General features: G+C 44.5%; 1 protein-coding gene and 1 long non-coding RNA gene across 2 annotated transcripts in view; both read right to left on the bottom strand.

Moving 5' to 3' along the window:
- Positions 1-3979, bottom strand: part of TRIM36 (tripartite motif containing 36) — a 50168-nt gene extending 46189 nt beyond the window's left edge. Inside the window, exons 1-2 of the mRNA XM_074994178.1 lie at positions 3827-3979; positions 2643-2880 (exon numbers count right to left, since the gene is read on the bottom strand). Of these exons, the coding sequence (XP_074850279.1) occupies positions 2643-2880; positions 3827-3853 (265 nt within the window). The 5' untranslated portion in view covers positions 3854-3979. The remainder of the gene's footprint in view (positions 1-2642; positions 2881-3826) is intronic.
- Positions 3980-8820: 4841 nt separating this feature from the next.
- On the bottom strand, positions 8821-13021 carry LOC142013132 (uncharacterized). The gene is made up of 3 exons (XR_012645556.1): positions 12893-13021; positions 11141-11222; positions 8821-8840 (listed from the first exon to the last, which is right to left on the bottom strand). It is a non-coding gene; the product is annotated as an uncharacterized LOC142013132 (long non-coding RNA).
- Between the last annotated feature and the right edge of the window lie 410 nt (positions 13022-13431).

Here is a 13431-nt window from a genome sequence, read left to right as displayed (position 1 = left end):
CGTGATTGTGAAATTACAGACTGAATTATAGTGCAATTAAGGTTCTATGACCAAGGCATATTTGTCGTTTCTTATCTTTCCTCATTGATTTTGCAAACCCAGTGTCTTTTATCAAGTACATGTACAATAGCACACAAAGTATGAAAATGGTAAAATTACTCTATCAGCATCACAAACAGAATTCCTAGACCCAGACGTGCAGGGTAACCTCTCATTGAAGGCCATTTTCAACTCAACTACAGTGAACATGCCATACCAGCAGAGAGGTGCTATAATTCACACAGCCCTGAAAAAAGGTACCAAACAGCCTCTGTGAGGCTAAGCATCTTGGACCCTTCCTGGATGAGAGCAAAACAAAACTCAAAATATTAAAAAGCAAATGTGATGTCAGAGTAGGATTTTCTTTAAAAAAATTATTAGCAAATCCAGGTGTGCACCATACTGACCAAACTCCACCCTTTTGAGGGGAGAGGACTAAGAAAGAAGACGCAAAGAGATTTAGCTAGCCATACTTTTTTGTACCTGAAGAGTTTCTTAAAAGACAATGGTGAAGTACGTTTCTGCTCATGAAATGAAAGAGAAGAAATTAGCATTCTAAAATCTGACATGCAAGTTTTAGGATTTCTGTACACACAAGTTATTCAATAATAAAGTGGGGGTGTTAATTTAAAGTGGATTAAACTACTTTGGGAAAAGGCACTTTTATTCCAACATAATAATGTACACCTTCAGAGTTATCTGAAGCTACAGCTATTTTGGAATACTTCCAAATGCAGCCAAGGCTTGAGATTTTTTTTTGCTGTTACATAGAATACTTTTACTCTTATGTAAACTTACAGAAATAAGGCAGATTTCTTTCATAAGAACATAAGAACAGCCATAATGGGTCAGATCAAAGGTACATCTGGCCCAGTAACCAACGCCAGGTATCCCTGAGGAATGAAGAACACAACTAATCACTAAGGACATGTCTACACTGCCCTCTTTTCAAAAGGGGGATGCAAACTGGGTCTATTGAAAATGCAAATGAAGCGATTTGCATATTCAGTGCCTCATTTGCATAATGGCAGCCACTTGCCATTCCAGAAGTGCTGTTTTCGCAGTGCAAAACAGCTGCGTGGACAGGGTTCCTTCAAAAGGAAGCGTCCCTTTCAAAAGCACCCTTCCTCCTGAAAAAAATTAGGAAGAAGGGTGCTTTTGAAAGGGGGGGGGCTTCCTTTTGAAGGAACCCCATTCACAAAACTGTTTTGCATTTCAAAAACTGTACTTCCAGAAAGGCGAGTGGCTGACATTATGCAAATGACACTAAATTGGCAAACCAGCACCTCATTTGCATTTTCCATCAGCTGCCTTTGTCTGCCTCTTTCGAAAGGGAGGGGCAGCATAGATTCAGCCTAAGGGATCCCTCCTCTGACACCCAGAAGCTGGGGACACCATTCCCACCCAACCTAGCTAATAGCCATTGATAGATTTAATCTCCAAGAATTTATCTAGTTCTTTTTTGAACGCTTATAGAAGTTCTGGTCTTCACAACATCCTCAGGCAAGGAGTTCCACAGGTTGACTGTGCAGTGTGTTAAAGCAATACTTCCCTTTTGTTTTAAATTTGCTGCCTACTAATTTCATTTGGCGATTCATCGTTCTTGTGTCATGGGAACAAGTAAATATCTTTTCCTTATTCATTTTCTCCACATCAGTCAGTCAGCAACTTATAGCCCTTTATCGTACCCCTCCCCTCCCCACTTTTCTCCTCTGTCCTAAACTGAAGAGTCTCAGTCTTTTCAATCTGTCCTCAATGGCAGCTATCCAAACCCTAATCATTCCTGTTGCCCTTTTCTGAACGTTTTCCAAAGCCAAGATACCTTTTTTGAGATGAGGTGACCACATGTGCACACTGTATTCAAAGTGTGGGCCTACCATGGATTTATATAGAGGAAATTAGGTATTTTCTGTCTTATTCTTAACCTTCTATTTCACTTCGTATTCACAGTTGTTAATTAATAAGGTTAAGCTAAGTATCTTCAAACAAAAAAAAAAAAAAAAAAAAGTCAGGCATGAAATAATTTCTGGATTTTTTAACTAAGTATTCTTTGATACTGTACACAGAGTACTAAGTTCACCCTTCTTGCTAAGTTTTTTGCTTGGAGGTTCTGCCATTATACATGGGTAATAATATCCTAATATACCGTTGTGAAATGCATGATGCAAAAGAGCTATGTATTTTAGAAATGCTTCACCAAAGACTCCAAAGCCACCAAACTGAGCAGCCTAAAGCCTGGGGATGTGTACCTTTAGAAAACCATAAATGTATTTTGCTTGGCTAGAAGACTGTCACATTAAAACAGTCAGAGACACTAAACTGACTAACTTAGCATTAAAATAAAAAAAGAGAGAGAGAGACAGCTATAATCCAAAGTACATGGCACTGTATTTAAAAGTATACAAATTTTATATGTCCATTAGAATAATCAAATTTATAATAAAATATTCCAAAAATTATTCCAAACAAAGACCGACAGCTAAAACCATTCTGAAGTTACTTGTGCAACCACATTCAATCCTTAAAATTTCAAGGTGTCACCTTTACTAATATCAGTTTTCTACATGAAATTCACAAAGCATATACAAAATGATGGTACATACCTGATCTACTAACCCTGTCGATTCTATCCAAACTAGGAGAATGTATTCGAATACGAGGGCTACTTTGATTGGAGGATTCAGATCCTAGATCAGTGAAAGAGTCTTCAAGTGTGAAGAAGAGAATTTCTTTTAGGCATTTGTGACAGATACTATGCTGACAAGGGAGGATCAGTGGATGAGTAAATAACTCCTTGCATGCTGGGCAGATGAGCTCTCGTTCAATATTCTTAATGGTAACCTTGGAAAGAGAGAGGCGTAGAGGAAAACAAAAACAAAAACAAAAAAAAGATCAAAATCTGAGCCAATATGACTCACCTGATATGCAAACATTCAAACATAAATTCACGTCAGAAAAAGGTGACTCCAAACTATAAACATAAGGAAGCTAAGACAGGAGAGGCTAGAAACATAACATAAAGCAACTTTTTTAAATTAACCATGAAGCTCTTTTCTTGATTTTTTTTTAAAAGGGCACAGCCCTGAAACAAAACTTCACATTAGGTCATGGGGCTTCTTAAAAAAAAAAAGCTGGGTATTTATGCGTTATCCTCCCAAAAGTACAGCTCTGCAGTAAACAACTCTTCAGCAACTGAATTATTCCACTGAGTTCAGTAGATTTAGTTACAAAAACTTCTTCCAAAGAGCTCCCAGGTCTCAGTAAGCAGCTCTGGAAAAGCTCCTCTTCCCGCCCCTAGCCTGCTGGTCTGCAGCCTGACAGGCACCCTTCCTCCCTCTCAAAACACAGGGCAGCATATTGTTCCTAAGGCCGGGAGGGACGATCCCTGCGTCCCAATTACAGGGCAGTCAATGGGAATTACAGCCTGGTTGAACGCGCCGGCTGGGAGGGTGCCTGGCCGCTGAGGACTCAGTCCGTACTGGGCAACCTCTTCTCGCCCCCCGCCCCGTAACAAAGGCTGTTTCTGCCCCCAGCCCCTTTGCCCCCAGCCTAGGGCTTGCGGAGGGCGCGCGGCAGCCGGGGCCGGGCAGGGACCGCAGCCCTGACAGCTCCTGCGGCGGCCGGAGTCCGGGCGGGGAAGCGCGGCAGCATGAGTCTGCAGAAAGCCGGTGCAGACAGCCCGGCCGGCCTGCGGCCACTCACGCAGCCCCGGGCGGCGGCAGGGGGGAGCGATGCTCGAAGCAGGAGTTTGGGACGGGGAGGGGGTCGCCCCCCACCCCTCACTCACCGCGGGCTCCGGCCGATCGCCCTCCATCCCGGAGCGCCTGGGCTGGCCGGGCTCCCGCGGGCGGCGCTGGCTGCGGGCGGGGAGCTGGGCCAAGGCGGTCTCGCAGCGCAGCTGGCGGGGCGGGGCCTGGCAACGCGCCCAGCGCACAATGAGGGGCAACGCGGCGGCACCTGGCACCTCTGTGAGCCTGGCTGGGGCAGCGCCGGGCGGGCGGGAGGGGAGCTGGGCCGGGGGCGGGGCTCGGCGCTGGCTCTGCAGCCGCCCGGCCGGGGCGCGACTGCTCAGTCGGCGGCGGCAGGGGGCGAGACTCGCAGCCGTTTGCAGTGCAAAGGGGCTGGACCCGCTGGAGCTGAACGCCCAGGGCGGGGCGGGGGCCGCCTGGGGTAAACACACGCCCACGAGCCTGAAGCGAAGCAAAGTCGGAGCGGGTCCCCGGCGCGCTGCTGGGCACCCCGGCAGGCAGAGCAGCTCCGCCTCGCTCGGCGCCACTCCCTCCCCCCGCCCGCAGGGCACCTAGCCAAGGCCGGCTGACCTTCCACCCCCTGCAGGGGGAGAGAGCGCGCCTTCCTGCCGGGGAGCGACTCCGGGCAATCAAGGCCAGCGCCCCGCCCTCGGTTTTTGCTCAAGGCACGGCCGATTTTTCCAAATGAAAAGGGGGAAAAAAATAAATCAGTGAACGGCCACGTGGGTGTCATATAGTGACAGAGCGAGAGCCCTGTTAGTCTGTACCCTGTCAAAACAAAAAAGCAGGAACGTAGAACTTCAAAAATAAATTAGTTTGTTGATTAGGTGACAAGCTTTGGGGGGGGGGAGCCCCACTTCTTCAGATCATAACCTTAGCGGAACAGACTCAATGTATAAAGCGCAGGGGTCCAAAAATTCTTTGACCAAGAATGAATGGACATAGAACAGAGATCGAAAAACTCCAACTACACAAACCAGTGGGCCAGTCTATTAAAGACGTGAAAGTTTGTGTTTGACTGGAAAGGGACTTTAACAAGGGGCTACAGAGGGAGTTCTCAGAACTAACAGTCATATTCAAATTTGACACGAACACGTGGTTTGTACAGGGACAGCAATTACTTGACCCCCTTATAAAGGGCTCATATACTCTGTTTTATCTAATTCTTAACTCCGCCCTGTTCCCCCCACACCCATCACTGTTCCTCGTTTGTCAACCATGATCATTTTTGGACCTCTGTGCTTTATATATTGAATCTGTTCTAGCATGGCTATGATCTGAAGAAATGGGTCTGTCCCACGAAAGCTCATCACCTAATAAATTATATTGTTAGTCTTTAAAGTGCTATGTGACTGCTTTTTTGTTTTGTCTGTCATATATAACACAAACTTACCCGAGGAACAGTTCCACCACAGACTTGACTCTGGAGCTATTAAGGTCCTCCATGTGCATACTACATGAAAGTACCTAAAGCTATGAGGATGCACAGAGTCAGAAGACCCTTAATACAACCTTCTTTCGGGAGAAAACAAACAACATACCCCACCTACATTCAAAGACAGTGTCAAAGGTGGCAGAAGCTGGAGTAGGGACTGGGCAAAATTACAAAAGCACCAGCTGATGCACAATGCAGCTGTCCACTGTTTGAACAGTTTATTCTGGCAGGGGCTCAGCCAGCCTGAGGTCCAGAACCTCCTTCCCAATACACTACTACGCTTGCCTATTCAAGGAGGTAGTCAGGAATGGATCAGCTAGCCACCGCAGTAGAGTACAGAGAGAACACTTTCTGAAGTGCCTACATCACTTTTCGGCACCTAAATATCAATCTCACTATTGAAAATGGGATTTGTGCACTTTCAAAAGTTTTATTCAGCATATCTAATGAGCCCCCAACACAACAGCACTCCTTTGGGACAATGCAGATCAAAACATTAAGCTAAAAAACATGAGATTCAGAGACAAGGAATATAAACCTTGTCTACAAGGGAAAATGACAAGATTAGCTCCCCCCTGTGAACAGATTTATTCCTGTGTAAGAGTGCCTGCACAGAGAGCTATTCCAGAATAACACTCATGCTTTACAGGCACACCCCACTTTATACAGGAATAAGTTCCCTGTGCAAACAGCCCATGAGACCTGTCTATAAATTAAATGTGCACCAGTCTAACAATATTGATGTAGTTACAACATTCAGGGTTTGCACCATAAACATGCTGCATTAGTATAAAAGAGTGCTTACACTGGGGCAGCTTGATCCTTTTACAGAATTTCACTTTGGTTTGGTGTGGTAATGTTAATAAAGGCTTGTATCAAAAGGTGTTCAGTTGTGGAGTACAAAAAAAAAAAAATCACAACATTAGGGGAGTCTGGAGTCTGACAATCTGTTAAAAAAAACTGCATTTACCTCCCTCTTTGGTCACATTTTTCTGCCATAATTACAATGACATTCTCACCAACCATTCTTGTCCACTTCCTCTGCCCTTCCCCATCTTCACCCCCAGCACAGATTTCCCGAAGCCACCCGGTGAAGTTCAGAGACTTTGCTATTGTCAATTTAGTTAACAGAAAGTGCTCACAGACTCCACAAATGAGGTAAAGTAAAAACAAACAAACAAAATCCTTAAGTAGATCGAATTGAGGCCCTATCAGCAATGGAGACAAAGAGCATTTCGTCTCCAAAAGAATGGCAAACTATACTGTGTGAGCAGAGGGTATGCTCAAAGGCATTCAAATAAGACTGCCTAGGATGAAACTAAGAATTCTATCAGCATAGGAATCCCTGTTCTGGACCAATGTATGTCCTTGATCTGCACTAACCACAGAATAGCGATGCCTATAGTGACAGAATTCTGTCTCACCCTACTGGCATTGATGAGAAGCACCATTTTGCTTCTATCCTTTTAGCAAAGGAACAACTAGCCATACAGGAATGATTCCGCTGAAGCAGAAGGGGTCTTCTGCAGTCTAGTGGAAGAGTATCCTAGCTCAATACCAAGTATTTAGCTGCGAAAAAAAAAACACAGCAAGAACTCAGAAGTTTGTGGGAAGAAAACCACCATGTGTCATCTTATAGTCATCTGAAAGACTACTGCAAGGTAACTCTTCTCAACTGGTATCCTAGAAGTGAGAGACTGGAATTCAAGATTTTCCAAAAAAGGGAAGAGGGCCAAAACAAAAGGAGTGGGGAGAGAGGGAGAAAAGCAACAAATTAACTAAATTGTGTCCAAAACTAGGATTGGACAGGAGTTCCCTCCTAATCCCTCCTCTGAAAAACACAACTGCTGTGTTTTAGGCCTTCTGTATACTAGAAAAGTGCATCAGTTAAAATGAAATTAATTATTTTTTACATTGAGCTACTTAAACTAGTACTGAACTCTAAAGAAGAGACATTTAATCCAATTTGACCCTTACTTGTGTCAGTTTATCTTAAATCAGTTATGTTAATTAAAAGTAGGATTAAAACTTGTTTTATGTGCCTCTTCATGATATATTTGCACCAATTTCACTAGACTGACTTTAAAAAAAAAAACTAAACTAGGTGTTGGCACAGGCAAAATCCTGTTTCTTATCTAGAGAAGGGGATAAGATTGTCTCATAGGCTGTGCCATGATAGATTATTTTGGGAAGTTTCCCAGCATTGCTGCATTAGGACAAGATTGAGAAAAAACACAGGGTGTACTCGGTGCTAGCTCATATTGCTTAGAACACAGGCAACAGCAGTAAAGAAACCTGTGCCCTGTTTTTCTTGGGAAGTCTCCCTCCAGTGACAAAATTAGTATAGACAAGACCTCAGGGCATTTTAAATATAAATATTCAAATATTAAAGGGCTCTGAGTGTCAAAAATATACAGGATGCTTTCCAGTCACAAAGAACAAAACCAAAACCCAACCAAACCATGGTCTTTGTCCCAAAGAGTGTGAAATATATGACATCCAAGGCATTGGAAGTAAACATGGAGAGTATTTCAGAAAAGCAGGGAAGAACAGGCTAGATTTCTCTTTTCTTTAATAGTAGTTGGATGAATACATAGTTAAAAACCTGGAGGGAAGGTGATAAACACAAACCCTTTTCCAGCACGTTTCCATTTGCAAATATGCAGAATACACCCTCTTCATCCATATCCAGGACAAAAAGGGTATTCATCAAACCCCTACATAATATGGATTAGCTTCTTTAGATATTAGAGGCAGGGGCAGAAACAATACCATCTGTCAGATATTTTGGAGCATAAGCTTTCGTGGGCAAAGACCCGCTTCGTCGTTTGCCCACGAAAGCTTATGCTCCAAAATATCTGTTAGTCTATAAGGTGCCACAGGACTTCTTGTTGTTCTCGAAGATACAGACTACAGACTAACTTGGCTACTTCTCTGATACTTAATGCCATCTGTGGCCATGTACAGATAAGCTTGTGGGGAAAGCACACATGCTAAGAAATTCAAAGTTAAGACATACAATGTCCTTAATTCACACAAGGGAAGGAGGTTTAGTCAATTAAACAGATTGAGGCATTGTCTGAGATTCAATGTTAAAAGGCTGTCAAGTTGATCAGCCCTACATTTCACCTCCATGTTACATAAACACAAAGACACACATGCACACAGAGAGTAAAGTTGGTTTAAAGAATGTAATCATGACAATTTGGTATGCTTTGTCCCAACATTCTTTAATGTTATTAATACCACTGCAAATTAATTAATACAATAAATTAATACTAATTTGATTTCATTATTATTTACTGAGCTCGACCAGTGAAATTTAACTGGTAAATTGCATTTGCTGGAAGTGGTGAACACAGCAGTGATATTTTTTGCATTTGAAGCACTGCAAAAGAATATTTGCATTCAAAACAAAGAGGATTTTTAAAAAAAAGAATTAGAAAGACAAGAGGCAAACATTTTATTTCAAGTTTGCTTTGTAAACCACTCTCCCTAACCAATCCAGAATGTTGTCGTTCATGCTAGTAAGACTGGCGGTGTCACTAATGTTATATGCTTTTTAAACTGTAAAATACCAGTAGCCCAAAAGTCAGGTACAGCCCTGTAGCAATAAGCTGTTGGAAAGAAGAAAATGGAAAAACAGGTTAGTGAGGAAATGCTTTATTGTCAAGCTTCCAAGAGGGTAGTACACGATGAATGAAGACTTTATTTAGAAGTTTATGAATAATGGCATCATCCTTTTAATTGTAGAATGCCTTGACTCTATGAGGCATGTTTCATCATAGCTTTGACAGAGTTTGTCTTTTAAAACATCACTCAGTTTTGTCTACACTAGCAAGAGTACCCATTGCTAATAACAAATACGACTGAATTGGTGCTAAACACGGTTTGTATGTCAACTGCAGCCAAGAACAAACCTTTTCAACACTGCCACCTTCTTTAAAATAGTATTGAAGAGCCTTTATGGTTCACACCAGTTGGCAAGAAATGCATGTGAACACCTGTTGCTAATACCAGTTAGATAAAAGCTAAACTCCTCACCTCACAAGTGCATTGTAGTGCCAACAATTGTTATTGCCAGCATTTTGTGAGTGACTGTTAGTTCAATCCTCTAGAGCCTAATAGAGCATTAAGGTATTAACTGGTTCGTATGCTTGTTTGTTTTGGCTTCAGGGTACTCTGAAAGCAGGATTTTAATTTGTTGGATCTGGGTTTGCTGTATGGATTAAAGGTCCCTGAGGCCTGGACTCCAGCTAATAGATCAGGGAAGGAGAACCACATGTTCTCCCTTAAAACCTCCCATCTAATCCCCCGGAACACCTCATTTACTATTTTTCTGATATTCAGAACTACTAACATTCTCAGGGCAGTTTCCCCAGCACCAAGCTTGTTCATATTGCTGCTTAGAATAGTTTGTGAGCAGACTAGTAGACGGACACCTCTTTGTCTGTGGAGCACTGTGGCATTTGCAAATCAGGAAGAATAACAGGTTTCAGGGCAATAGCTGTGTTTGTTTCAGAAAAATTACAAGGATGCTGAAAAAGTGAGTAGCAACTCTTGAAAGCTTACGCCATAATAAAATTGTTAATTTTTAAAGTGCCTCCAGACTCCTCCTAATTTTGGGGTTTTATAGGATGGATGCAATTAGAATCTGAAGTCAGAGTGAACTGATTAAAAGCAAGGAGACTAGTGGCAAAGTCTTCTGTTCAACTGAATTGTCAATTCTTCTGGTTACATCCCTCCTAGGATGAAAGAGTTGAGCTTCCAAATACATGGCAAGGCTCTTTTGTTTTCCCAGGCTTTTCTTAAATGTTGGGGTTTCAGGGTACAAACTAACTAGAAAGAAAGGTTATTTATGGTGGCTTTGCCAAAGGTACTATTTTTAGTTTGGGAAATGCAACTGGTTTGGGGAATATGACCTAGACTTTTTATTCTAGAAGAGTGGACATGTCCTTTGTAAAAATAAAGAGAGCTGGCAGGCTAAGGTTATGCTGTAATGTACACACACAAGGAATTTAGAGTAATACCATCATTTGGTTGTTAAGAAGAAAGGGATTCACTGTTCCAGAGAATGTTTGTGTAACGCCAACAGGGTAACATTTGCTTAGTCTGTTATTGTACATAAAAAGCCATTGTCACATTAAGGCTATAACTAGCATCCCATAATAACTCAAAGTCTAACTGTTCAATTTCTTTCATGCTCTCTATTTTTTTCCTTCAAAATAAAGCCAGAAGTCAGAGCAAACTTGGAACTCCCTATGGATGGTAGTCAATTTTGAAATGATTAGTATCTGTATATTTTAATTTCTAGTTGACTTTGTGATCTCCACAAAGAGAGGCTCCCACACAGGACAGGTGCAGTGCATAGGTTTTTATTTAGAGTTTATCAGAATCTAACACACCTGTCCCAAGTTTAGAGGGTTTGCATAACAACTATGTTTTGTAATTAGGTTGTTTCTAAACAAACTCCTAGATAACATCTCCCCACACCAGTCCTTCCAAAATGTGCCTGTCAAAGTCATTTCTTTTGTGCCTTACTTTGACCTTCTCACTCACCCACCTAGAAGTTACTTCACTGCCTCCCACAATGCTGCACATGACATGAGTCTTTGCTGCAAAGCCCCTACACTGGGCAGCTCCTGCCTACAATTGGGACCTGTCTCTAGTGCCTTAATGAAGTCACCCTTGATATGCCCTTTGTCTCCCTTCAAAGTTGTTCCCATGCTGTCCCTAACAGAGCACACCCCGAGACCACTTGCCAACCCACCTTACTGGCCACATTCAATGCTGTAGTGACTATGGCTAGTGATATGGAGGATAGAGAATCTTAAAACATTAACAGCCATCAAAATGGTTCAAGTATTACAGAGTCATCCTTGTCTTACTCTCCAGTTCCAGTTCCACTTCATGTCACCTGTTTAGGACCCTCACTAGTGGTATCATGCTGACTTCAGTTTGCATTCTCCTCAAGGCAGAGATCTTGTTTTTATGAGGCACTGCAAAATTAAAATAAATTGAGAGGCAATGCTGGATTTCTGACCAGCACCAAGAACATCAGCTTCACCCTTTACACACAAGTGCCACCTTCCCAAATACAAAGTGGGAAAAAGTTGGGATCTACAGAATCAGAGGTACAATACTCAGGGGTGTGAAAGATCTACAGGCCCGAGCAGTGTAGCTATGCCAGCTTCACTCCTGGTGCAGATGCAAGTAGGCCAATGGAGAAATGGTTCCATTGCTTGAGGAGGTGGTGTTCCTACAAGAACAGAAAAAAACCCTTTCATCATGGTAGTTTGCAGCTACACTGGGAGGTTATGCTGACATAGTTATGGCACCACCATCCTGTAGTCATGGCAAAAGAAGGCTTTAATTTCTATGGCTCCCTCAAGGTACAAAGCCATTTATAGGCTCTAAACAGTCCATGGGATTTGTCATCACATCTCCACTGCAGTGCCAGAGCTGTGATACAGGCCCTGACCCCTAGTTGGTCTCACCAATACTGCTAGGCTGGTCTATAAACCTCTTCAGCTGGACTGCAGAGATGGAAGGATGCATTCTCAGAAGGGTAAGATACATCACTGTGGAACCTGCCCAGTCGCTAGGGTCTCTGCTTGCCAAAGCACTGGGATGTTACAATCCTTCCTCATAGTTGGAGAGAGAGTATAGCCGGTATCAGTGCTTACATCCCAGGTAGGGAACCTATGGCCCACAGTCCAGATCCAGCCTGTGGCTTGCCTGGATCCAGGCCCTAAGGCTTGGGACTCCCTCTGCGACCCCCACTGCTATCCAGCCTGCTGTGGGAGGGGGCATGGACCCTGAGTCTAACAGGCTAGAGTACGGAAAGTAGAGGTGGGATCTAACCCGCAGAGGACAGTGGAAAGAAATGGCTCCATGCCCTGCTGCTGCCTTGAGAACCACTCCCTGGAGGCATTTCCTACACGGCTTTGACTGGCTGGAATTCCAGCCAATAGGAGCGGGGGGCGGGGCAGGCAGCACCTAGGAAGAGTAGAGAACACAGCCACATGTATTCCCAGGTAGCTGCACCAGAAGAAGGACACGCCCCTCCCCCCCCAAACATCACCCAGACAACACCCCAAACCGCTCCTGCACCCACTTCCTGCCCAGCTCCCCCACCCCCACCCCTCCTATGCCCCCTCCCACCCAGACCCCTACTTCTGCACCCTTCTACCCTGACTCCCCCCATATCCACCCTGCTTCTGCATCACCCACCCAGAGTCCCCACCCCTCTCCCTGCTCCCTGGCAGCTCCCTTCGTTTCACTGAACTCAGAGCTCCTCATTTTTGGTCCCACCCCAGACCCCCAGAAGAGTTAATCTAGCCTGGGGGAAGCCCTGAACCTCGCCCCCCCTCTTCTCCAGCCCCTGCCCGTGAGGCGTGAGAGGGGAGAGGCATGTCTGTCAGGGGTGACATCAGCCATGTGTCTTTTGTTTCTCACTTATGTGGCCCCTGACTGATTTTTCTGTGGGTCAGTGGCCTCTGACCCAAAAAGGTTCCCTACCAGTGGCTTAAACAGAGCCAGAGCTGAGCTCCCACATGTCTAGGCTTGGCAGCTCAGAGCCTGTGTGTCCCTAGGCACCTGGCATCAGTTATGAGCCTTTTTAAAATTGTGAGCCCCAGCACCTCTTTCACTACAGATTAGTAACTACCTGGTATTCTTCTAGCGCGCTGAAGAATAACGAGACGTTCAGCACATCTTGGCTGCTGCAAACCGGTAGCATCCTGCTTCATATCAAGGGCAACCCAGGCAAATGTGTCAAGTGATTCAGGGAGCTGTACCAAACAACAGGTTCCGTGGAGGAGCTGCTGGGAGTGCTGCTTCCCTGCTCACACCTGGAGCAGGGAGTTCTCCTTTACCAAACAAATGGCAGGTATATTGTTACAGTGCATCCACAGTGTGAGGATTGTGGGGTGGAGGGAAGGGCACCAGCCAAATGTCCCTTTCCTTCCCGCCCACTTCCTTCCCATGCCCTGCCCTCTCCCACCCCTGCTCCAGCCACACTCACCTCTGCCCATGGTAGCATCACACCACTTCTGGTGGGAGTGGGACAGCACCCCTCCCTCCCCGCCCGGAGCAGCAAGCGCAGGCTAGGAGAGGGGCAGGATTACCCCCATACTCATTGGAAGGAGCACAGTACTCAAGGTGAGTGCAGGAGGGCTGCAATCACATGGTGGGGGGGGCGTGTAC

Source organism: Carettochelys insculpta, chromosome 5, assembly GCF_033958435.1.
Source record: "Carettochelys insculpta isolate YL-2023 chromosome 5, ASM3395843v1, whole genome shotgun sequence".
Classification (NCBI taxonomy): domain Eukaryota; kingdom Metazoa; phylum Chordata; order Testudines; family Carettochelyidae; genus Carettochelys; species Carettochelys insculpta.
This window is presented reverse-complemented; position numbering and strand designations above follow the sequence as displayed.